Source organism: Pithys albifrons, chromosome 8, assembly GCF_047495875.1.
Source record: "Pithys albifrons albifrons isolate INPA30051 chromosome 8, PitAlb_v1, whole genome shotgun sequence".
Taxonomy (NCBI): domain Eukaryota; kingdom Metazoa; phylum Chordata; class Aves; order Passeriformes; family Thamnophilidae; genus Pithys; species Pithys albifrons.
In genome coordinates this window covers 25,279,246-25,306,294 of record NC_092465.1, presented here as the reverse complement: position 1 = coordinate 25,306,294, position 27,049 = coordinate 25,279,246, and the positions used below count along the sequence as shown (strand labels likewise).

The following is a 27,049-nucleotide window of genomic DNA, read 5'->3' as shown; positions in this document are numbered from 1 at the left end:
AGAACTTAAAGTAGTTTTAAGTAACCTAATGTCATTCTACCACTCTGCTAATACTAACCACCCCAAGAATTAACAGCAATTTTTACAACAGGATTGTTTTCTTTCTCTGAAGTGGCACTAAGTAACAGCAGTGGAAACCATTATTGGTTATTTCAAGCTCTTAAAGTGGATCAGTTATTGCACAATAAATACCTCATAGAGGTCAGTGTTTGGGGGGAGGGTTTGTTGTGGGTTTTTTTTTCTATTCTTTTTTTAAAGCTAGGCTGAACGCATATGTGTTATTTATAAATTGGTTATGTCTGGAAATCTTCAAGTTTCATGACGCATCATTAGACAAATTAGCTACACAAAAATTTACAACAGGGACATACAAATAAATACAACATGTTTCAGAGCGCCACAATTTTGTTGATGCTTTAAGGAGAGTAATGAATTAGTTAAAGTGTCTAAGTCTTTACAGATGAACTCAAGGAAAGGTACACATCACAGAACCAAACGCTGAACACAGAAGCCTATCTCAGCAGCTTTAACACCTTTTGAAGTAAAACCAACTTGACACTTTCACCAGTGCGTGCTGCCCAAAGCAGAGTCCCACAGCATTTCCGACTACATCCAACCTTACAGAAAAAAAAAGCAAGACGAAGATGTTAATTGGACTTTTGTAAGCCTGCTTGTTATGTTAAAGTATGTATTTTTATATTATTATTGTCGAAGGCAGACAAACTACAGCAATCCTCTTGCATGTTGCATTCATATACAAAGTCATCACAGAGCACACTGAAACTAAAAATCAAGGACCACAGTATGAAATCTGACAGTAGAATGCACCAACAACACACCAGCTGATTTTCTAAAGCTGTTCAGGATTATCAGTGTTCTCTGTATTTGTATGTATTTATGTATGTCCAGACTTCGCAAATGCAGATTTGGGCAGGGCTCTCCCCATGTGGGTGTGCCCTTCCAGCCTGTGCAGTGGATTTTTCAGGTGAGGCACAGCGTGTGCAGAACTGGCCCCACTGTTTAAGTCCTGAGGTCCATTTACCATGGCTGAGCAACTTGGACAGTGACAGTGAAGTCCTCAGGACTGTCACAGCACCCGGTACTAACCAGGGCTGACCCTGCTTGGCATTGAGATCTGATGGGATCAGATGGCAGGGAGGCATTGAACTGCCAGGGGATGGTCCCTACTGAGACTTGAACTCAGGTCCTTGGGATTCAGAATCCAGAGTGCTCTCCTTTACAAAATGGGACTGCCCCTACTTAGTATTTAATGAACTTTGATTTTGATCACTTTTGATCACAAAGCAAGGTTTAAGTTAACAATGGTATTTCATATGATTAATAAAATCTGGTTCTTGCAGATGCTCAAAGATTACCTGTAGTACCAGTTTCATGGCTGTGTATCTTGTTTTGCAGTTGTAGATCTGCCTTGGGGTGATACAGCTGCTAACAATCCACTTACTATTTCTCGTCTTATTTCACCAACAATAGATTCCTTGATCTGAAAGGGATTAGCCAAAGTTTTAAGGTCAGTAAGTAATATAACCAATGGATAAAACTAAATGATATTGCAGATGTGTTTGATGTTATCAACATCTCAAAATATACACCACCAAAAAGCCAACTTTCAAAAAATGCAAATGGAACAACAGAAGAATGGGAAAATAGCTGCAAGTAATTCTGAAGTTCTTGCAAATCGTATAAATGAAAACCAAACTAGTTCTATTTTTCCATATGGTAGATATGTTTTACACTTAGGATAACTGGTTTTACGTTAAGAAAAAATACATTTCAACTACACAAAGTTCTGAAAATAGCATTTCAGGATATATACATCAAAAGCACTCCCAATGCACTACTCTTTGACAAGTTGTTATTCTCTTGAAAAGGAAGGCAGGACTGATCTACCTCACAAATGGATTACCCAGGAGAAAAGATCCTGAAAAAGTTCTTGAACTGTTGTTTTCATATAATTAAAAAGAAGATGAATCCTAATCGCATACCTTCAGTGGGAAAGACAGAATTTCAACGTTGCTTACATCGTCAGTTGACCATTGGGCTGTAATCTATGCAAGCAAAGGCTATTTTTCACAGGATTGTGACAAAGTATTTATCCAGCAAGTTTTATATAAAACACACCTAGGTGTTTCTAGTAGCAAGGCATCTGAGTGTGGCTGAGACCAGAACAAAGGAAGAGCAGAGCACTGATGGCTACAGTAAAGGAAACAAAGGAGAAAAGGAAGCAAAACAGTCCTACCAAGAGTGTATTATGCTGGAAACAAGCAGGGCATGACAAAGAAAAATAATATGGGCTTCTTACAAACACAAGAAAACAGACAAGTCAGATGCAGTTCCAAGGATAGAGCAGGACAATTGTGAAAGGATACAGGGAGGGTAAGAGCCAGAGCCTGGCCCAGGGTCACACAGAGAAGCACTCATCAGCCCAGTTAAGCAACACACTTTTCTTTTTCTTGTAAGTCTTCCCTTTTCCTGGTGCATCAAAAAGATTAAGCAACAACGTCAGAAGGGTGGCAGCAGCATTAGCGACAGGTTATTTATCCCTTGTTCTCTTTGGCAGGCAATTCAATCCCTAAACTATTAGTGGCAAAGTTCCTCACTCCATTACTAGTTTGCATCAAGCAGAAATTCAGAGACTTTAATGTTATTGGGAAACAGGTTTCCAGTTGGGTTGTTTGCTGATTAACAGCAAAAAAAAGAGAAGCTGGTGTGTAATAGGATCTGTTTTACTGTCAGCTGAGAGTCCAGGGGATGTCTATGCTGATACACACCGATGTTCAAAGCTTTAGAACCACTGTCAATGTAGTAAGGGCTCTGAGATTTAGAAATGTGGGCACAGGAAAACCTGCACAAAGCACCCCAGATGTCCATCAGGCGACTGTTGTGAGCCTGCACCTCCATGCTCTCTCCACTTTTCTTCTTCAGTATCACATGGGGTGGGTCTGTGAGTATGCTACAAAACAGTCATTCTGTGCCCTTCTCTCAACAGATAGACAAAAATAACCTTCACTTTCCAAAGAAAATTGATAAAAGCTTCCCAAATTAGCAAGTAAATGGTATCATATGACAGACAGTCTTGTGACAAGAGACTGGAAGCAAAGCAGCTCCTGTTCAATACTCAGCTCTTCCAACAAATTCTTGCTTGACCTTGGTAGATCACTTGAGACCTCTGCCTCTCATCTCTCTGTCTGGATGGCAACAAGGCCACCCTCCACCGCTTCTTTTCACTGCCATTACTTCCTCCCCCTGCTCCAGACTCAGCAAGGTCATTCCTGTGTGACGAGTGCAGCACTGAAGCCTGCAGTGACTCAGTAGCACGCGTGTCATGACCAATGGCCAATATTTGTCTTTTCCCTTACAAATGATTTAGGGCAAGGTGCACATTCTATTTGCTCTGCAGAGGACACAGCCCGCTGCCAAGGCTTCCTCCATAGAAAAGACAGAAAAGCAGTCAATCAGTTATTTTTAGCAGCTGAATGAAAAATTGATCATTTGAAAGAGGAGAGAACCACTCATTTATGGTACATAAACTACACTGGTACAACACTAATATTCAATATTGCATTGACAACATAGTACCACATTCATAGCTTTACAACAATAAACCAGTGATCTTACTCACAAGGAAAGAGTTATTATTATTCTAATATGTTGCTGCTAAAAAAAGAACTGACAGAGTGAAATGTGCACTGTGGCCATTCTGGAGATTGGTGTTCTTCACCTACTAATGAAAAATGGGAACGAGGCTTTTCACGGTCCTCATACTTCTGAGGTACATTTTCTATAATTAAAAAGTATTATTTTCAACTCCATTTTCTTCCTGTGCCATTTTTTCACGGCAACAGCTGATGAGTTTTTATGCTTAAGATAGTAAGATGAGGAACCCAACATTGCATGTGGAGGTATGAACAACCAACAGATACTTTGGATCAATGTTGAGCTAACACAGATTTGAACAGAAAATGAAAAAGGGAAGATTTTCTACCAGACCATCTCTCTCGCATAAAGACTCATTACAGCCTCTTAAAACAGCTGTTGAAGGAAAATAATACATTCCTTTAAAATGTAACTTCATGAAGTGTAATTTACAGTGGAGAACCATTAGCAAAATCAAAACTTCCATCACTCTTAAGCAGAAAGCTTTTTAAACTTTCACATCTTTTAAACTAGAGAAGAGCACAATGAGAGGGCCTGGTGGCAGTCCTAGTGACACTGTGACCTACAAGTTCAGCCATTAGTACTTCATGTGATGCTCCACTGGAGGTCAAACTGTATTTTCATCAAAACAAGAGAGCTACTGTTTGGCATTTTAACATTTCATGTTGTTGAATGCTTTTCTGTGGGAGTTAGTCCATTAATGCTGAGAGTTAACACCATGGGTTTTTTTTTTAATGCCAGCAAATAGTTACAGGTCAAAGCTCACACACATTACAGCCCACCCAGGCATATCACACCCACTGCCTGACTTTTCTTTCCCCAACACAAGGTCATTCAGCTACAGGGAATGGGAGGAATAAGCAAGGGTTTAATATTTGTGAGCGCATACATCAAGAATGCATTCTACTAGATTTCTTTTGACAATGAAACTGGAACTCCTTTGCTAACAACAGGGCTACTTAAGGAGTATTTCAATTTATGCTCTGTTTTAGCTCTTACAAAATACAAAAGGTTTTCCTGACTAGTGTTTAAAAGCACGTTCTGGCTTTGCAAAATCTACTAGGTGCTTTGAGCCAATGCATCTCCACTCTGACCTGCAAAACTCATGCTGAGAACACTGATCCAAAACCCACTGCCAATGAATTTAAACTGAGGGACAATCTCTATGTGTGCTCAAACATTCACAAAGTGAGTCAAGCTCAGTTATTTGCTGATTGCTCATCTTTGAATAGTAGTCTCTCAGTTCAGTGTGGATTCTTTCAGCATTACAATGTCCTCAGTGCCACACAACCCAAATAACAATCACTGTGCAAAGAGTACACATCTTTATTTGCTATCAGTTAATGAATAAAGAGGAACTTTCACACAGGTTAACCTTAGAGAAAATATTGACTGAAGTAACTCAGTCCTTTGGCTCCAGCTGTCTTTACTCTCACTGCTGCTACTGTAGTACATTTGAATTACAGTTCTCCTTCCTACCTCAGTTTCTCCTTTAGCAACTCTCCGCCATGACACCCTTCCCACAGAATTTTACAGATGGCCTGTATACATACACATACAAATGCCCCATTCTGGCTTCACTGCAGAATCAGCAGCAAAGTGCAAGGTGTAATAAATATCTCATGTGCAATTCTCTAAGCATTAGGCAAGGAATCTCTTTAAAAAAAGACATGAAAGAAAGAATGGTCTAGAAAGAGAGAATTTGGGATGCTTGTGACTATTTTATGACATCTCCAAAACAGGCCTTTTTCAAGACTCCTTCCAACTCTAGATACTTTAGAGAAGATGGCAGCAGGAGGGTGATGGAGAGATAAGACATTTGAATATTTGTCCCTGTGTCATTCCTCCCTTGGCTTTCAAAGTAGAGGTGTAAAGTTGCAGCATTACAAGGTGCACTGTTAAGGTCAGTGATTGCCATGTGTTCAGCTCCTAATGCCAGGTCGTTGGTCTGGTGGTACCTCACTGTGAGCTGGTTGCAGTACCCTTCCTTCCAAAAGATAATGCCACTTTCCATAACTCATCTCACTGATTCTAATGGGGCTAATGATAGGACGAAGCACTCACTATTCAGCATCATGAGGCTACTTATTAAAAGCTGATCTCCATTTCACCTCACTGCCAGGCTTCATCCTGTAAACCCAGCGGTTGACTGGTGGTTAATGCTCATGGCTACACATTATTCTTTGCCCTCCCAGCTCTGGTTATTTATAGTTACTCAAAAGTAAACAAAGTAAATATCTTTGTATGCTTTCAGCTATGCAGAAGACTCCTTAGTAATACTTTACTGCCTCACAATCTCACTGTAAAGTACCTACACACAGCAAAGCCCACAGTGAGTCAGCCAAGAAAACATCTCCACTTTACAGAGACAGACCCGGCAGTCTTGTGCTCGAATGATGAGTAAAAGGCTACTTCATGGTCTAGTACACTCTGCCTCTTTCTGCCCTAAGAGAAGAGGGGTGAAGGTGTGCCAAAAGATTCCTCTGGGACTACAGTTTCTGTTTTATCATGAAATAACTGGCCTGCATGCCATCTGTTTAAAAACAAAGCTAGAGCAAAACTGGTTCCAATTATTCACAGCCTGAACACAAGAAGATCTGGAAGGTACTACCATGTTACAGCCTGGCCTGTTGTACATTTCTGAGTGTGACGCCTTGCCTAGTCTTTTAAGTGGTTTATGGCAGAGCCATAGAAAAGCTTTAAGGGACAAGCTAAAGGCTAAGGGTCCAATGACCCTCAGCTAAAGGCTAAGTGGACCCCCTTTGGTGAAGGAATAGAACCCACAGGTTTTCAAGTCTCATTTCTGTATTCACAGCAGAGAGTTCACTCCACTTTTTCACAGGCACTTCTTTGCAGAACAAATAGTTTCTTTGGCTTCCCCTTCCCATTTATATTACTTGCCAGAAACCTTTCAGTCACACCATTAACAAACAAAGCACGCAGTTTTAGTCCTGTTTTTAACCTGGCCCACAGGAAAAACAACCAAGCACTCTTCACTTTCATTGACTGCCAATAAAACTAGTCCAATAGTATTGGTCCAACATCAGTCTTAAAGTCTGAAATAACTTCTCATCTGCCTTTAGCTTGCTTCACTCACACTCCTACAGTCCTTAGTGGCTGGGGTAGAGGCACTGGGAAAGTATGTTTGATGTTTACTACCGTGTTGTTTCAGAAACATTTCACCACTCAAATTAACTCTGACTTGGCATTTTAGCAAGCAAAAATGACAGAAATTTTTCCTTGAGAATCTGAAATACTGCTGCTTAACCAAGTAGTACAAATGAAAGCTCTTTGCCACCCAGATCTATAGTAGGAACTAGCTATTAATTTATATGCTAACCACTATCACTGAAAAAACATCCACTGCTTTGCACATGAATACAACCATGGCTCAAACACCTAGTGACATGTTCTGAGCCTTCAGACACAGCACAGTAACAGTATAGAGCTGTGGCTTGAGAGGGAGGAGAACACCCCAGGGGACAGGAGTTACAGCCAGCCTGTGTTTAGGTTTCAGTGAACACTGCTCAAACATCCCATATCTCAATCCCCCCTTCCTCACCTCCCGTATGACTTGTTGTAGCTCCTCCTGCTCCACAGTTTTGTGGATTTCCTCAACTGAAGGCATGAGAGGGACTTTTTCAAGTTGGTGCTCCACATCTGGCTTGGAGTCTGCAAGCTCCTCAGAGCTTTCCACTTGCTGTCCAGTGCCTGCTCTCACTGGGGGAGTTGGTGTTAAGGCAACAGAGGCTCGGTACAACTTCTTGCTTTGACTCTTAGACTTTCCTGTTAGTTCAGAGGATCCAACACCAGCTTTTCTACCTGCATGACCAGAGCACACTGAAGAGGAATCTGAGTTTCCATGGGAGAATACGGACTCTGTACCTTCTGCTGGGAGAGTTTCCAGTCCAAGATCTCCCAGTCCTAAACCCAGTTCAGACTTCAGAAATGACTGCTCTCGAATAAGTTCAGAGACCTAAGGATTCAGAAAAGAAGCAATCCTGAATAAGCATACAAAAGTCACATTCAGACACAACTATGTTTTCTTGTTATCTTTTTAATCACTTACTCATTCCCTCCATGTAACAAATACAGCTATAAAATAAATATATGTTTTGCCTTTACGACTGCAACAAAGAGGATAATAAAAAGGAATGTGCTTTTTTGAAAGCCAATGTAAATAAAAATTGTGGCCATTTCCCAAGCCACCGACTTTTGCAATACTGATGCATCTTGCCAGAGCCATTTACAGAGACACACGTAAAGGCTTGATTTTTTTTTTCTTTTCTCTTTCTGCAGGTTTTGAACTACTTTTTTTTCAGTAGCATAAAATGCACAGAAATATAAGAGTTAATTTTCCCTAGAAAATTCACTCTGTAACCATTGTATCAACTACATGCAAGCAACATCACATGTCTACATATTCCTCTTAAAAGCAAACAAGACTCTGCCCCTAACCTATAGTTAAATCTGCTTAAGGAAAATTGCAGCTGTTCCCAGCAAAGTTATTCAAGGGAGTAAAGTATTTCTAAAATTACGTGTCAAATTAATCTCCTGCAACCTTTTTTAAAGTAAATCCCTTCTGGTTCTTTTTCTTAGTAAAACATACAGTACACAACAATTACTTACTGGTTCCATGACATTCAATGGAGAAGGACAGGACAGATTATCAGCACTTCTGCTTCCATACATACCCTGAAAAATTAAGTCAAGTCAATGCACTGAGGAGAAAGTTTATTTCAGCCATTTTTAAAGCTGCCCTTCTTCTATAAAAGGATTTAAAAATAAAAGGATATTTATATGGCTTGAGATCACAATACTACCATATTTTCTTGTTCTTGGGTTTCAATTTCTTTCCCATGACAAAATACTGAAGAGGAAGATGTGGCCTGTGCTGTTTCTACAGAAGAGGATTGTCTAAGAAAGAGGAATGAAGCCCAGGAAAACATATGATACTTTTTGTCTGTGATTCTTTTGTTTGACTGATGAAAGAATTGCAGAAAAAAAAAAAGGAAAAGGAAAAAGAAGAAAGCACTGACAGAGCAGGTCTGCCTCTCAGACATAAAACCTCAGAAAGTATGTATTTATACATACTGACACTAAGAAAGTCACACACCTTTTTCCCAAGACAAAATGCTGACTGAAAATTAGAAACTATGACCCCTGATAATACACATGGCATGATTAGATTCCTCAGATATCATCCCACTGTCAGAGATCTAACAGTTATGAGTTATTATTCGTCCTTGCATCTTGAAGGAGGGTTGAACTAGATGACTTTTAAAGGTCCCTTCCAACCCAAACTATTCCATGACTCTGTGATGACACTGAGAAAACATGTAACATTGTTGCAAAACTAATACTTACTATATGTGTCTGAGGTCTGTAGGGTGAAGACATGTGCAGACTTCTCAGCTGATCTTCCAAAGCAAGTAGACGTTCTTCTAACTGCATCTCCAGCTCTTGTAGCTCCATGCGGACAGACTTTCTCAGGCCCTGCAGCTGATCAGCTTCATATCTGCACCAAGAGCATCACAAAAAGGACAAATTTTCACTGCACTCAGCTGCACTCTGTAAAGGGATAACTGAGCAGGACAGTTCCACAAATAAAGGACTTCATACAAGGGAATTCAAAATGGAACACAGAAAACTCATGGAAAAATTTCACAGCAAAAGTAGGTGAACACCTATATAGAACAGAAGTCTTTCTCCACTGACAGCAAATACATATGACTTCATGGAGAAAACAAAATAACATGGTGTATCCCAGAAATTTCTCAAAAAATTTGAGCTTTAAGTGCTTAAATATGTGCAAGTAGAAAAAGAAATCAGCATTTATACATATATCTAATCAAATCCAATTTAAAACTAGTAAGAACAACCTCAGAGCAATGACATAATCACATCTTCCTTCTCCTGTGTGCTCAGAGTTTCCACAGCAGTTGCAGCTACATTTTGGCCAGGAGGCCATCGTCTAAGGTGGCCAACTGGTTTCAATCATATTTACTTTTAAAGTGAGAGGTCAAGAGCTGATTCAAGTAAACTAAATAAATAAGCAGTTTTGAAAATTGTTCCAGCTCAGCTGCTACTGCATGTTATGGTGACCATGAACACACAGAGCCAGAATATGAATGCCATCTGTAGCCTGCCAAGTAGCCACTGAAAGCTGGAAAAGCATCTGACTTTTACAATATTCATTTTTTATTTACATGGGGGAGGAGGATCTAAGATGAAAATCTTTAAGACTTTTTCCTCTCCAATATTCTATGTTCAAGTATCCTGTCATAAAAGTGCTTAAAATCTACAGCTGTAGAATCACTTTTGAAAAAGGATGAAGGAAAAAAATCATCATTAATAGAAATAGAGATCAGAAGAAACAAAGTAAAACACTCTGGAACAAAGAAGTATAAAGAAAAGAGCAAACAATGTTTTGAAAAAGTCAGTTCTAATCCTGTTCAAATTGCAGCTGATAGATTTCTTGCTCTGATTTCTGGAACAGCAACACATTTCTTGATACACCAGCATATTTTCTCTCTCTCTCTCTCTTCCCCCTCCCCCTCCTTCTTTTTTTAAAGATCATTTTACCTTTCCTCTTCTGTCATATGCTGATAAACTGTGGTCTGTTGACGCAACATAGCCAATTCCAAATCCATCATTTGGGTTCTGAATAAGTTTAGATTTCTTCTTACCACTTGTAGCTCCTGGAAAGTATTCTGGGGGAAAAAAACATTATTACATGTTAACAATTAAAATAAGTTCAGATCCTGTAACCACATTTGCCCAAATGAGCCCTTTGATTTAACAGCACCTCAGCAACTTCAGCATACAATGGAAGATCCATGTTGTGCATTCACAATTACACAAGAAAATAACATTTTCAGCTGTATCATACAAGCAAACATGTGAAAGAGTTTCTATGTATTTAAATTAATTCCCTTTTAACATTATTTGCAGGATGGAGCCATCTGTTATCTCTTGAGACCAAAGAAAAGGAACTGCCCAAAGTGACATATTTAGGATGTTCCTTGGTATTTTATTTTGAATTAGTACCACTATATAAACAGAGTCACTTACTTCATAGAGAGGTAGAATGGATGATCTCTGAGTAGTGTAACCACCAGCAGCTGAAAGATCCTGACCCCTCATCACTGGGTACTAGGGAAGACACAAACGATGTGAAATGGGAGAGTCAGACATCTCCTTTACAAACTCATTCTCTCAAATGTGCAGACACTCCAAAAGCAACCACTGCTAAAGCACACCCTTTCTGGTATTGAGATTTCTGCTATGTAAGTATTGTGTCAGGAAAAGGAAAGGAAACCTTAAAAAATGGCAGAACAACCTCCTAAGTAATGCATGTGCACCAAAGCTCTGCAATGCAAGCATGCTGTAAGTGAAAAAACCAAACTAATCCTGTCTGACACAGTGAGTAGAAACAAAAACAAAGTTTTTCTTCACAAAGTGTTTTATGTCTGAAAACTCAGTAGCCTCAATTGTCTTAGCTAGAAAGAACAACTCCATAACCAGAACTGAGCAAATTAAACTGTCCTGTTTTGAAATCATGATTGGTCACATTTGTTGTGGGATTTTCCTCGGTTCTTAGTTAAGTGGGGTTTTTTCATTTTGGTTGTTAGTTTCACTCCATTGCCTACATCCAAAGAGCCCTACTTGTTAATGATCTCTCATGAAAACAAGATTGTTGAAGAATTTCTATTTGCATGTTGCAACAACATATGGAGCAAACAGATAAAATTCAGGGGTTATTACATGTAGAGACATGGCACAACAAAGAACAGTGGAAAGAGCAAAAACATTTACCTTTACCTTTCCAAACACGAAAAAGACAGTTTGTCTAATATAATTTTGAAAGAATTGAAAGACTATTGATATGCTATGGAAAATTTGAAGCATGTCCATTCATCCAGAGGAGTTTTGTTCAAACATGATCACATCAAGGGGATGGGTTTGTTTTCCTTCTGCCAGTTTTCTCTCTTCCCTGTTCCATAAGGAATTTATCTACTTCTCTTTATTCCTTCCTGAAATCACAATCATGTATTTCAAACATCTCAACTTTTTCTTTATTCACTGAGTATGCTGTGTGCCAAACTCAATCTCTGCTGTAGGGAAAAGCAGGGAATACATTTTCATACAAATCTCTGCAATGAGAAGGGCTGAGTCCCCAAAATGGAACTATGTTGTCAAAATATGCAGAAACCAGAACAAGTGGGCTAGAAGATGTTATTACCCCTCTAATGCCTTTTTTTTTCTTTTCTTTTTTTAAAACTGAACTAGCTTGAGTTCTGGGTGTAATACAGAGGTTTCATCTTTAATAGCTTTAGTTACCATGGTATGTGTGTTAGAAGTACTGTAGCACAACGTAATCTTACACAAATCAAGGCTGGAATTGGCACACATGAGGGAATTCTACAAAGAAGGTTAAATTCTGGAAACACTTCCTCCCAGGCACACCAGCCACTACCTTGAGCAGTGGCTGACTTAAAACACACTTAAAACATAGCTGATCACACCTTTCTGCTGCAGAGCTGGTCACAGAACCAAACTTGCTCTGAGAAGCAGGGACAGATGACATAAGCAAAGGAAGACTGGACTCACTTCTAACTTTTGGTAAGTGGCAAAATTAACAAAATAGCAGGTCCAAAAAAGCCCACTACAGCCTACCATCTGCAATATGGTGCAGCCAGGCACATGTTTGTTCTTGGGTTGACAGAATAGCCTTCATGTATTCATAAACAGAGTCTGAAATGCTCTGCTCACACAGCCTCCTGCAGGAGTCAGCAGGCTCCTAAGCTGGATCACTACCTAAGAGAACAGCAGTACCGCGATGTCAGGGGAGGGACAGTTGGCAATCAGGAGGGGAGGAGCAGAAGGTGCAGCAGAAATTGGTAAAATATATGTGCTGCATTCCTAAGCATTTCTCCTCTGAGTGATAAGATGGACAAAACTTCACATGCTCTGACAAAATTGATTCCTAGTAAATGACTGATGATATCAGGAACATGTTGACTAGCTTGAGTTGAAAGTGCAAAAATTTGGCATGAAGCAGCACAGAAACACATAGAGATCAATCAGTGACACCATTAGTGAATCTATGCAACTTGCCAGGAAAAAATACATTTCTAGTGAATCTATGCAACTTGCCAGGAAAAAATACATTTCTATCAGTTGTATGGGAAGCACGTCAAAGAAAAGAGAGGTCAAAGGACTGATCAGACCAATCTGTGAGTCCATAAATATGTATTTTTAAATCTGAAGCTAATCTTTCTCATCTTAAAATAATGGCTCATAAAAAGTATACTGTTCCTCCCTCCCACCCAGGAATATCCATAAAAGCTAAAAAATAAAAAGTATTAAAAAACTACCCACTTTAAACACTTTAAATTTGCCACTTTAAACAGAAGCTCTTAAGACAGCAGCAAATCAAACTTGCACAAAATGTCTTTTTTTCCTGATCTGCTGAACTACACAGAGGAATATCCGGGTTATCATTTTGGTTTGGTAAGGATAAACTATTAAGAAGCCCCTTTGTCGAGGGGCAAAATTTGGCTTCCTCTTACCTGTGAGAGGTTCTGCAGAGAGTTTCTGATGTCATGTAGGACCCTGCGTAGCTGCATCTCCACAGTGGAAGGTGGGTTGATGGCAAGAGGTCGATGAGGAACTCCAGCATGCCTTGGAAAGAAGGGACAGCTGAAAGGGGAAAGCATGGCACTGAAGGAAGAGCTGGAGATGCTTGGGACACTGTGGGTGCTGAGCGTCCTCATGTGCTCACACAGTGGTCTGTCCTGCCACTCGGTGGGGAGGGAGTGGAGGGAGCACATTGACTGAGACATGTGTGCCGGCGTGTGCAGTGGGCAGCTCTGTACCCTGGTAGGGCTGAGCTCCTCAGACAGCCTGCTGGGCCCAGTCTGGGGCACTTCTTTTTTGGAGGATGAAGGTGCAATAAACAGAGTGGATTTGCACACTGGCTGGTTCACGGCTGCCTCATCCTCACTTTTGTCATTCTCAGATGCCGCTTTCTCATCTTCCTCCACATGTGTATACTTGTAGGTAAAAGAAGGAGGACTGCACAGTGTCTCTTTTCCTGGAGTTAACTGGACATTCACAGAGGACACCACTGTCACTGGATTCAGCAGTGCAGTTGGGAGAGACTGAGACCGTCTTAGAGGATAGCCTGATTCAGCAAACCAAAGTCTCTGCTTCCTCAGAAGATCTTTTGACTTAAGCAGAGTGCATCTGGCCCTGGAATCAGATGAGCTGAGGATCCTCATCTCAGCTCTCTGCAAGGCAACTTGAACTCTATCTACAGATGACGTGGAGGAGCCACCACCTTCCAGAGACTCCCTTGACTTGAGGATATGGTGTGTGTGGTACTGAGGAAACTCAAACACACTGTCTTCCTCCTGCTGGTCCAATTCTTTTTGCTTCCTGGAAGTATCTTCCTCTTTAGAACCAACCTCTCCTTGGACTCTCTCTAATATATGAGATGACTTGCTTTCTTGTCCTTGATTTTTTTCAGTTTTATAGTCAATAATTTTTCCATCTTCACTCCTTCTGCTGTCAGAAGGTGCCCCTACCTTTCGTCTCTCTACTTGAGATATAATATCCTCTTCATCATCGTCATCCTCCTCCTCATCATCATCTTCTTCCTCCTCCTCAAACTTTTCAAAACAGGTCAGTTCCTTGGCTATGGGTGTCCTCTGTTCCTCACTATGCGATGTCACAGTTGTCTCGCTGTCACAGCTGTCAGCACTGCTTCCCATGCCCTGCAAAGACTCCTGAACCTAGGAAACATGTGATGTTGGTATGTTAGGTAGTGAAGACAAATGGCTAGCTGTGTGGTACATAATATCTTCCATATATAAAGGTTCAAAGTGCTGAAATGAAGGGTGGTATTAGGAACTGTATACAGAGAAGTGAGGAGAACTGCAGAATATAGTGAAACTAGTGTTACAGGACAACAATAAGAATGTGAAAGCCAGTCTACCCATAAACTCAGCCTGTTTTAAGTTACAGAATTGTTGAGGACTGAAAATCTCACATTAGGATACTAATCTCAATTGAAGACTGCATTCAGTACTATCAGTCCATCCTTCCTTCCTTCCCTTTTCCTGATACTTCTCCTTTTCATTCTAAATCACATTTTAAACCAGAGCATGTGTATAAGAGAGCTGATAATTTAACAGATAACCAATGACAGGAAAAGCATCTATGTGAAAGAAAGAAAAAAGAGGTCTATGGATTGCAAAGCATATTCTTTAGGCTGGCCTGATTGCCTGGTGTCAAGTGGACAAGACATTTTCCTAAGAGTATGTGGTATAGTCTTGAAAGTTTACCCTAGTTGACACATGAACTAGGAATTTTCCCATCTCTAATTTCTACAGCTTTCACTGCCATTAGGGTATTAAATATTAGTTCCTTCTCAAAAGACTACTTGTGGTGCATGTCAGTCAATAGTTCCTTTTTCAACCACCTAGAAGATTTCAATCATGAAAGTCATCTTCGTAAGCGTGTACTTAACATCTCACTCACTGGGACAGCCATAAATTATTATAAAAGACTGTGCAGGTTCAGATACTTTTCAAGTTAAAAGTATAAGAATTAAAGATTATAATGTCTAGGTGAAATCATGTGTGTATATTTGTCTCTCTAATCCTCCATCACATTGTTCAGTTATGAATAAGGCAAGCAAGACTTCAAGAACTTACACAGAGAATTCTTCTAGCTTCCTTGGATACTCCCCTGAAGAATATCTCATCTCAATAATAAAATCTGCCTCAGAAATCTTTTTTTTTGAAAATCAGAGATGGAAGATAATAAGGTTCAAATTCTGAGTTTTCTCCCGAGTTTCAAAGAAAAGTTGTTGCTGCTAGAATCAATTATTTAACAGTAGATGGCACTAACTTACCATATTTTTAAGAAACAATATAAACTCCTCTGTATCCCCTTTCATCTTTTCACAGGTTCTCTTCATTAGCTGCCAAGTTCTCATTTCCACTAGCCTCATCAACCACCCGTATATTCTGAATTCAGCTCAGCACTTTATCTGAATAAAGTAGTGAAGGTGGCAGAATAGAGCCTAGTGACATCATGGCACAAACTGCATGCAGTCTCTATACAGCTTTTCAAAACAGCATAATAGAAGGCAGAAAAATCTGTTCCCTTAACAGTCAACACAGATAAACTCCACCTGTACTCCAGTGAAGGGCCACTTAGCTGCAACATGTTTTTAACGGCCTCATTAATGAGTTTGCAACCAATATAAAGATCAGGAGCGGCCAACTCTAATCTGACTCACCTTCCAACATTCCTGTCAACTTCAATGCAGTCACAGTCTAACAGAGAGTGGAACAAGTATCTTGGACTACTATGCTCTTTGCAGAGACTCAGGCTCATGACTTTTTTAATTCACTTTCTTGCTCTTGGAAAGCATCAGCTGATGTTTAAGAGAGACACAAAGACTAGCACTGTCTTGGCTTTTATTTTGGTACTCAGCTGGAAAACTACTAAATTGGAAAGCACAGAATACCAGTACCAAAATGGAAAAGCAACACTGATGGATGGGGAGGGTGAACAATCTCTTCCAAGTAACTGCCAAACAGCTTTTAAAGTGCTTGGTGTGCCATATAGGAAAAAACATACAGTAACATAAAAACAGTTCAGCAGAAGCAAGTAATAGAAATGAAATTACTGGAGGCACCCAGAAACCCATTTCTCTCTTCAGACTGTGGTTTAGGTTGCTGACAGCTGATGACCTTGAGGCTGACAGGCCAACCAAATCATGGCTATTATTGTGTGAATGTTTTAGGAGAAGCAAGGAACAGCTCCAAAATATCAGGTACAATGCTGTTCAAATGTGTATTGAGCAGACACCTAAACACCATGCTGGAAAAATGCTTTCCCTGAGACATGCAGTCAGTACTCTGGTCAGTATCACTGCAAGTTCTGGGACCAAGATCAAAGGCACTGGAACAAGAAATGGTGTGGAAACTCTAGATTGACTAAAATTAGTCTACATTCACAGTAAAGTAAGTATCAAATTGTTTTCACTTCTGTCAATTGCTAACTTTTTAAAAAAATAAACATATGTGGGGACGGGTGGAAGAATAGGATGGCAAAATGACACAAAATGAAACGATCAGCAGAACAGCTATAACCTTTCATAACCTTAATCTCTACCCGCTACAGGCATGAGAGAAATGGATTACCTTCTGGAGCCTCAGATAGTGAATAAAAACACACCAAAACCAGCAAAGAGGACATACTGAATTTCGAGCTTATTCCAGACCCAACTACACCCACATTAGCCTACCAGAAAGGCTTTCAAATTTGAACCCAGTTCTGTACAGGACTCAGCAGGTCCAGCTCTGAAAAATATATGATTTTATAGGATCTAGACTGACGGTCACAATAGCAGTCAAACTTCGACATCCCTCCTGTCCTCCCAGGTACCTACTGTCTCACTATAATCGTTAATATTTCAACTACAGCATGACAGCCTTACCTGAAGCTGATTAAATGGAGAACAATCCGTGGAGGAGTCCTCGGCAAAGCCACTGCTGTCAGAGTGCTGACTCGCTGTCCGTAACAGCTGATCTGTTTAAAACAAGTAAAACTCAACTGTAATTACTTTCCAAATCACAGCCTTTCAAACTCAATCACGTTCAATACGTGCTTTCCTTTTACATCAAAGTAACATTAAGTGGGTATCACAATTCCTTTTCAAGTTCCACTTTGAACAATAGAAACAACTTGTTTGTTTCAAGCAAAGCCTCTCTCACACAAAGCCCTGCTTGTGAAATTTCAAGCAGCAGTGGAAGAGAAACCATCTTTTACATTTTTCTTTCCTGCGCTGTGGAAAAAACCCCACTCTGCAGATAGTGCCACTGCTGGAGTTCTCCTTCCACAAAACTGCATCACTGTTTAATTCACATGCAGGCAGTGGAAGAGTTGCTTTTTTGTTGACAAGTACAGATTTGACGCCCCTTCTGATCACAGTGATAAGAGATCTCTCTTTTCCTAGCAGCCTCACCACCCCATACACCCAAAGGAACCGCATCACATGAGCAGGGAGAGCTATGTGAAGGCCTCTGCCAACTGCTGGAGATGGTCCTCTCAGCTGGTTTAGCGGACAAACACAAAACATCCCTTACACATCAATGGGCAATCTGCCAAAGCACATTCCCAGTGCTCATTTTACACATGCAAGATAAGATTCTCCTGCTTGTTCCTTTCTACTTACATTAGGTAAGTGTTAAAATAGCCTAAAGAGGCTCTAAAATCAGTGCTTCCCAGGAGTGATTTTCTCTGGTGCAAGCACTGCACTCATAAAACTACAAGGAGATCTCAGCAAGCTCTGCAGTACACTACTGCATGTATATTGCTCCCAGTGGAAGACAGGAAGCACCCACCAGGTGTGGGTATATCTCACGGCTCGATAAACATTTTGCCTAGCCTGAAGGCAGTACAGGCAACAACCTTATCTCACCTCTAGGTCTCAGCAGAAGTGTAAAAGCTTGGAGACAGGGAGCAACCACAGTGGCCTGTAGGCCGCAGACTTCTGCCACCTCCTCCCCCTCACCCCTGGGCGAGAGCCTGCTGCTGTCTTCTCAGAGGCTCACTGCAGAATTTTGCCTCACATTCTTTCAACTACTTAAATGTCATCATGTAATTAATCCCAGTTCACAGCTCAATGCCTTGGAATGCATTATGAAAACTGTTTTCAAACTGTTGGATATTCCTAACTGATTTTATTTAGTATTATTTTTGATGAACATTGCGCTAATGTAGAAATAAGAGCCTGCACAACTTGTGAACAGCAGGAGAGGCAAACTGCCCACTAAGCTTCTGTATCAGTGATTTCTCACAGCTTTTAGGGAGTGCCTTTCAAATTGTGCTGCTGTTCTGTTATCATGGTAGCCACAATATCCTGTGATGATAAACAACTTTTCTACCTCAAGACAGACATCCCCACCCAACTCCCAGTAAAGACAATGGAAATTACTTCCCTGAGAACTGGACTAGATATTATTAATTGCCCAGTACAATTAATAGATCTGAAAGAGCATGCCATGAACAGGTTGTCACTACAGCTGAGGCTGGTGGGAAGCTGTTACTTCCTCCAAGGTGAACAGTTACCTAGTTTAGACTCTTTTCTGTCTCTTTTCCTATTTGCTGAATTTTAATTTAAGAGAAAAGAGCACTACTGGTGAAAGCCTTAACCTCCTTTAGGGAAGAGATTCCAGCTAGGTCAGATAAAGCAATTCACCAGTGCGTGTACTGGCATCTGTTTTAACATGCATGAGTTTATTGCTGCTCAAGGAAAATACTGACCTGCCCTTCTATTTCCTCCTCATCAGTATTTCCTTTTCAGCCACAAAAATGAAAATTACATCTAAATGTTTCCTCAAATGAATTCTTCCTCTTCTCACTGATACTGTACTAAAGTTAAAATCAGGCCATTTTATGATTTTCTACAGCTTTTGTTATTTACGCACATTTTGACAGCTTTATACCACAGATAGTGCTAGTCAAGGGGTCAGCATAAAGCAGAGGCAGTCACACCTGCCTCATGCTCTTTATCCATGGCAAGAGACTGGCATAGTCTGAACAGATTCAAATTGCCTTGGTTCCACCCAAGGAGGCAACCCCTTAATACAATCATCCCTTGTTTTCCGTGTTACAAAGCTGCTGGGATTTTTTTGAACATTTTAAAGCAAATCACAGAAGACGTATTTTCCAAGTTATAAGTAGTCATCTTCTACCACACCTTACCCTTGCCTTTTGAAAGTTGTCAGAGTTCTCCACTGTACCACTATGATGTAAATGCAGTCAAAACTTATAAAGATCAGGAATCTCTACTACTTCAGTAGCAACAGGACATGGTTTAGTTCTGCGAAGACTGGAAATACCAACAGTATGCTGGGATATACTGATACATAATGGCATCCACCCTTCTTGCCAACTACTCAACCGAGCCGTACAACCTGCCCTATGGCACCTGGATATCTCCCAGATTCAAGCAAACAAGTAGAAAATACGAAAACGGTTTTTTAAAAGCTACAGAGTTACAATCAGATCTTGATTAAAATTCCTCCTCTCAATGGAGGATCTTATGAGTTTGTAATGAGATATGGCTCCCCTCTCTTCACCTTGAATGCAGAAAACAGCACCTAAGGCTGGGTAGAAGGGGTCAACCTGGGATTGTGCATTGCCCTGTGTAACCCCACCAAGGCAATTGTACCTTCTGCAAAAAGGTCACTACACAATACTGACTCTGCCACCCAAAGCTGCTATCAACACTACCTAGAGGAAAGCTTCTGAACTAGTGGGAGAAGGCCAGGGGCAGCAAAATATGGAAAGTGTGGGGAGAAGGAACCAGCCACAGTGAGCAAAACCAGAAGGAACAAACAAACCCTTATCCTAGTTAAACAGAGTACAAATGAAAATGGCTCTTGGACTGCTGTTTTAAGCTGTATTTAAAAAAAATAAAGTATATTTAGGCACTTCAGTGAAGAAGAAATGTGGGTATTCATAAATATATTAAATAAGCTGAAAAAGTTCTAAAGAAAGAACAGATGATGAAGAAACAAGCCTGTGGTTTACAAAACATGAGAGCACAGATTCATCAGAGAATCCCCAACAAAGAATTGAATAATTCATCCATTTTAATAGAATAATCACTTACCAATGGACTATCAGTCTCACCTCTTCTGTGTCACTCAACCACTCACACAGAGGAGAAGAAGAAATATGTGGAAACTCTCCACAAAGCTTTAACATTTATGTTTCTTGTACCTTCAGTACTGGGAAAGCTCCAATGCACTTCATATTTTATGAGATAATTAATTAATTAAATTAGCACACCCAATTTTGCTACAAAGTGTTCCATTATGGGATTAAATATCATCTGTTCCTTTTTCACATATTGATCACACACTGCACCCCAGCACTAACAAAACCAGTGCAGGAGAAAGCCCTGCTGCACAAACTTTCCAAGTCCCTGGGTATTTCCTAGCATCTGGACAGATAAGCACAGACTTCCACAAATAATAAATCTGTTCCAGATGTTTTCTTCTTACTCCTCCATCTTCAATCTCCTGTGGAGCTGCACCCACAGAGAGCTATAAATACAACAATGTATTAAGGACAGGAAGTGCTGATGATGTGCTTTCTTCCCTTTCAAGAACTAAATTTTCAAAATTAATCACTATCGATGTCAGATGCCTCAAAAAAACCTCAGGCTTGTGGCTACTCAAAATTTCAGAGCCATTGATGTCAACAACCAGACACATCCAAATTACAATGCCTCGAGAATACTCTGTCTTCCAGGCATTGTTCCTCTATTTGTCTTGTGTGTTGGGCAATTTTTTGGAATGAAAGGTGCTGCTGTATGACTATGTCAGGAAGAATGTTGTTTTCAAACTAACAAAACTTTCTACCAGATAACTGCAACAAGCTTTTCTTTATAGTGAACATTTAACAGCGCTGTATGTTTACAGTGCAAAGGAACTGAAGCTTTTCATTTTTCTCTACTGTATTCCTAAAAATAACCCCCACACTTACAAAAATACATCTACATTTGAGGTCTGCAACAACAAAAACCAGACTGCCTGGTTTGAGCAAAATGTATAAACTAGTTCAGTCCTATATGATTTGGAAGACAACCTGAAAACTACATAACACTAGTCAATACAATACAGAATATTTTGTATACTCTGTAAAGGCTTGAACATATAAGACAGTACTAATAGCAAAGAAATAATTTGCAAATTACTTTGAAAAGTCCAATCTTACCACTTATAAACAAAGTTTATCTGAAATAAGAAACAGGCTCTAACTGGGACTCTAAGCATCAGCAGACTGTGTTGTTCAAGCATATCTTAAGTTTCCAGACTATTTCAGTAGGAAGGAGAATTTTTCTTTTTTTTTCATTGGAATACTTCACATCATATAAAAGGCCCTCTTAAAATGTCTTACAAACTGTTGTAAATGTCAGGGAAAGCATCCATAAGCCCTCTGTGAGGTTTACAATAGTCTGTAACAAATGACAGTAACCTTGCTAATTGATATACTAGTACCCTCACATGAAAAGGGAAAAAAAAAGTGTAAAAGTATGCCTTTAGGGGAAGCATCACCTGGAACAAACTTTTTGTTTTTGGGTGCTTATGCACAGTAGAGCCAAAGACACTGAAAGAGGTGGGTTTGTATGGGGATCATCAACTGAAATCACATTGCAACAGACGACCTGTGCTTGAATTTCATGCTGATCCCACCCCATGAGATTGCTAGTGAGAGTGGCATTTCACATTCAGACACAATGGACAGCATTTCTGATAAGTGACTATTAACTTCGGTTGCCTTTAAACTTGGTGAATATCCACTCTCGGAAGAAACAGACCTCTATGTTGTCTTATGTTGGACAACTTTCAAAAAGAAACCAAAAAACAACTGGCTACAGTTTTTTAACATTTTGCAAAGTTCTCCACCAAATGGCCTTCCTCTTGGCAATTTTAATGAAACCTACACATAAAAAAGTCCTAAGATTCCCACATTTTCCAGACAAACTTTTAGGAAATGTGCAGGCATCGATATCCTTGTTAGGTAAATCACAGAAAACTCCAGGCAATGCTGGCATGATAATAAAGTGTCACCACTAAGGTATGCCAAGTGTATTCAGAAATGGGTGGGACACACTGCACCTGGGAAACATTAGCCAGCAGGTTCTGCTTCTGTCATACTGAGGTCCCGTTGATGGAACTGCTGGTACCTTTCAGCAAGTGCACACAGGACCATCTTACTTTTTTCCTTTGCATAGTGGAAGAAAAGGGTAAAATAACTACTGGAAACAGAAAACAAAACTATCATTTCAGAAGATGAAAAATGATTTATTTCTCTTCTCCCTGACTGCAGCTCTTGGTTCCTTATGCTGTTCTTTGAAAAGCTCTTCCTGACACTGACAGGGCCAGGCAAACATGAGCCCTGCCCTGTAAGGAGAGCATCTCTTTTCATGTACTCACAGCACATAGTAATGAACTCCAAAATATAGCTCAGGGAGAAATACTGGGGACAGTTACAGATGCAGTTTCTGGCAGGCCTTCTTAGTGGCCTGTGTTTGTACTAGAGCAAGCCTAGTGAGAAAAATGCTGGGTGGTGCAAAACACTGATGAACTAGTAGCATAAGCTATCACCAATAACCAGGCATTAACCTGCAGTCCTCAATCCAAAGCATGCTCAACCATGTTAATGCAGTTCAGCTGACAGCTCACAAGATTGTCAGCTCATTTTTGAAAATACAACTAAGATGATCTCTTCTTCTTAAGGCAGGTTTTCCTGCCTCTCCTTAGCATGTAGAGGTGTTAGTCATGTTTCACCATCACAGCTATGCATCTCACTAAGTGCAACAAGCTCTATTTCTTCTTCAATTACACTTACAGCTAGAGAACAGACTTCACTTGCAACATGGGGCAAAACAACAATCATAAAATTAACTGAAAGATCAGCTTTTTCCCCTCTTCCAAGCCATAAACATATAAATAAGACTTTGAGATGAAAGCACAAAACACATAAATTAAGAATGTGAGATGAAAGTACAAACTAAGTGAGCCACAAGAGCCAGTGCACAGCGTTTCCCCTTTGAGTGACTAAAATTTCCACGTGGGTGTAGAGACATCAGTCTTCTGTGCAGCCAGCCTGCAGACAGAGCAGTAGTGCATAGAAAAATCTACATGTATCATGCAATTTAGGTTTAAAACAATGTAATTTTAGCTTAAATGGATATCTTAAATTACAGGATCTACTAGGGAAAAAAAGGTCCCACACAATCTGAATTAACATTTCAGGTCATCTGAACTATCATCAATTGTACAAAAGTGAGAACAGCCAGCGAGGTTAAAGAGCTGTTGTCTTGCCTGTAATTTGGTTGCCTTTTTGTAGTAATGTTCTATGATTTAGCTAAAAGAGAAACCCAGATTTTTTTTCCCAAAAGAAACTTTAGAAGTTTAAAATATCTCAATCAGCCTTCCTGAGCCAGAAGGACACTCAGCAGTCTGCTGTCTCCCAGGAGTTGAAATCTACTCACCTTTCCTTGACTTGGTCAGTGCTAGCTGGAGTGTAGCTGGAACATGTGGTAAATCCCCCTCTGTACTCTGGATCTGTCAGGAAGAGCAGATAAAATATCTTGTCAGCCAACTGGAGTATATTCTGGCACTTAAGAATATCCAAGCTACATACACTGCACATGCAGGAGGTGCTTTTGGTGTTTGGTTTTTCCTCCAGTCTAACAGCCTACAGTGATTGAAGGAGCAAATCATATCTCCTTTCATCAGGTATTCAGCAATGCTCCTGCAGGAAAACACTGATCCTTGGGCAGCACCTCCCACCCACAGTGCAGGACTACCCTCTGGTTACACTCACCATACAAAAAGACCTGGAAATCACATCCTGTGACAACACAGAGTCTTCAGTTCCTTTTTGACAAAACACTTTAATTACTGCATGAAAAGACCTTTGACCACCTTTACACTACCATCTTTTTCCATTCAGAACTCTAGGCCCTTCATTTGAATATAAAGAACAAGTAAAATACATTTAGAAAAATGTATCAATAGGTCAGCACACAAGGACTGTCATCTGCTGCCCTACCATTTTCCACAAGCCACCAATCCTCCAACAGAAGGACCCAGGCTCTGCCAGAACCTACTCCAGACTTCACCATGCCATTACTCATGGAAATACTTCTTGTGCCTTCCAGTACAGGACAACAAAGGTAAGGTATTCAGAGTGACACAGATTTCAACTGGGAAACTTACAATGACATAGAAATGAATCCTATTACTTAATAACTTTGTGAAACACAGCCTTATTAAGAAAGCAGTTCTCAGGCAGCCATTCAAACAAGGATAAAAATGTGCCTAAAATCTCAACAGGGAGGCCTTTGTTTAGTTCAAAACCTAGAATATGCTTTCTCTTCAGTGTGATCCAGAAAAAATCACTATAAGTCTATGTGCACAATTCCATAATGCAAATATCCCCAACCATTTCCTCTAATGGGCTGCACACCCAATTTCAAAATAACCAAACAATTAATTTATCTACATTTTTATCTAATTAAAAATGTAAAATCAAGATACTGATGTTTATAAGTCAAAATTAGCACTTGGCTAAAGGAGTTATATTTACATTGATATCATGTGTATAGCAACCACAAGGGTTCATTTTCTCAGTTACAAGGGTTTTGAGAAGTACTTGGCCTGAACTTTTCACCATTAATAAGTGAACAGCATTAATCTTGCACAAGAAATCTAGAGGCTTCTGTTCCTTTAGGAGATGAAGACTATACCAAAGGGGTAAATCCTTATTTCATCCAAATGCAGGGGACCATAGAAGGGGCTCACCATTTAAGTTTAGGAAAAATTTGTTTGGTTTGTTTGGGTTTTTTTAAAACAAGGAACAGCCAGTTTTACAGACACTTTGTTCAAACTGGCTTTCCAGGAAGGGTGACTTGATTCTCTCAGACCTCCAAGTTTCTGATGGTTAAATTTGCAGCCTTCTAACAGTTAAGCCTCTTCTCATTTAAGTACTGCCCACCTCCCGTCCTTGTCTGGGGGACAGCATTCCAGCTGCATCCGCAGCACGGTGCAGCTCTTCAGACACGCAGGAGCTCTTTCCTCATCCCTTCAGCCAATACTTATGCTGGTAGACAACCTTGAGGACTGCAATTGGCCACCTCATGAGTGTTTGGGGGAAATCCTGCCCTGACTCACTCCCACACTAGTTATCTTCACAGTCACAGACTTCCGAAGGGCACTCAAACCTCCAAGGCATTCGTAAGCATGGAAAGAGTTCCTTGATATATCTGTCATCTTTCTTATGTGTATGAATGCACTCCAAGCCAAGCTGGGAAAACAGGGGAGGAGTTATTGTCACTGTTTCTAATACAGTTTATTGTTCATTATACTCTGCTTAGAAACACACAAAAATAAAATCACACTGCCAGGAACTGTTCTAAATTGTCTTCAGCAAAACTGAATTCCTCCCTTCCAAGGTTCTGCAGGCAGTTGATATGTATATGCTATATTGCATAAACAAAAAATTCACCACAATCCCATCCCACATCACATGTCATCTTGCCAAAACAGCTGTGTTTATGCCCTGGCATCACTGCACAAACTGTGTCAACCAAAACTTCACAAACACATTACACTGGTGTAGAATTCAGCAAGACTTCACAGTCCAACTTACACTAAAGGAAAATTCCATTCCTCTTTTTAATATATATACATACATATATATAAAATCTATTCATTGTTTCAACTTTGCCCTAAGGTGCCAAAAAATGGATGTCTCCTCTGGGATATGCAGTAAAATGCATTGCTACTTAGTTCCCTCCAATTGTGCCAATGCAAACATTCGTGTAACTACACAACAAACTTGATCAAGAAAATTATCTGACTGAAAACTAAGCCAGGAATAAATAAATAAATAAATAAATACTGGGTTCTTTTTAGCCCTCTCAACTGGACCAGTCCTTTGTTCTGGTTCAATAGATGGCCACGCAACATGTGGGTGAGGACACACAGGCATAAACAAGTGGCAGGAACCACAAGGGTCTGTATTACCTTTTTCTGCTTAATGAGTGCCTTCAGCTACAACATTAGGTGATCTAGAAGAGCTTCAAATGACAATGACACTGGACACAGTACCTACTAAACCATCACATCATCATTCGCTGTAAAACTCTGAGGATTTTCTATTCACTTGCCTTCTTCCCTCATTTCACCAATGAAATCACAACCCTTCATTTTAAATATCTATTTCACATAGACAAGAAAATTAACTGCTGAACTTTTAACAAGATTCATGTTGAAATGTGATGTAAAAACATCTGCTCATTTTTGACTTTGTAGACTGCATGTTTACTAGCCTAATAAACAAGGCACTTACAGGAATCTGGAAATTAAAATCTCTTTTGGACAATTACCAATCAAAAAATGGATGTGTGCATTTATGAACATATCAAAAGGAAGCTATCACAGAATTTGTAACTAAGTCATTCCCAAAGTCACATCAAACAGTGACTTTCAGTGTCCTAATTTCCAGGGAACAAACAAACCAACTTATAGTAGATTGTTATCAAAACCAAAAGTTGCACAAGATGAATATCTCACCCTGCATGAGAGCTCTTTTCTGTTTCATGCTGCAACACTCTTGTTTATTCACAAATTTATCCTTGATCAATAGCAGTTAATAAACTAAATTTACTTTTAAGCAACAAAAGTAATGATTTCTAGCTAAAATTTTAAGTAAAGTAAAAATTTAAGCCCAAAACGTTTCAATATATGCAAAGCCTAACCTAGAT

At 39.9% G+C, this 27,049-nt stretch overlaps 1 protein-coding gene across 1 annotated transcript in view; it reads right to left on the bottom strand.

Annotated features, from left to right (window-relative positions):
* Window positions 1-432: 432 nt before the first annotated feature.
* The window catches only part of ITPRID2 (ITPR interacting domain containing 2), a 39,790-nt gene continuing 13,173 nt past the window's right edge, over window positions 433-27,049 (bottom strand). The window contains exons 10-19 of the mRNA XM_071561644.1: window positions 23,771-23,843; window positions 17,195-17,286; window positions 13,251-14,474; window positions 10,750-10,830; window positions 10,261-10,388; window positions 9,043-9,193; window positions 8,305-8,370; window positions 7,238-7,651; window positions 1,377-1,501; window positions 433-617 (exon numbers count right to left, since the gene is read on the bottom strand). Coding sequence (XP_071417745.1) covers window positions 1,391-1,501; window positions 7,238-7,651; window positions 8,305-8,370; window positions 9,043-9,193; window positions 10,261-10,388; window positions 10,750-10,830; window positions 13,251-14,474; window positions 17,195-17,286; window positions 23,771-23,843 — 2,340 coding nt within the window. The 3' untranslated portion in view covers window positions 433-617; window positions 1,377-1,390. The remainder of the gene's footprint in view (window positions 618-1,376; window positions 1,502-7,237; window positions 7,652-8,304; window positions 8,371-9,042; window positions 9,194-10,260; window positions 10,389-10,749; window positions 10,831-13,250; window positions 14,475-17,194; window positions 17,287-23,770; window positions 23,844-27,049) is intronic.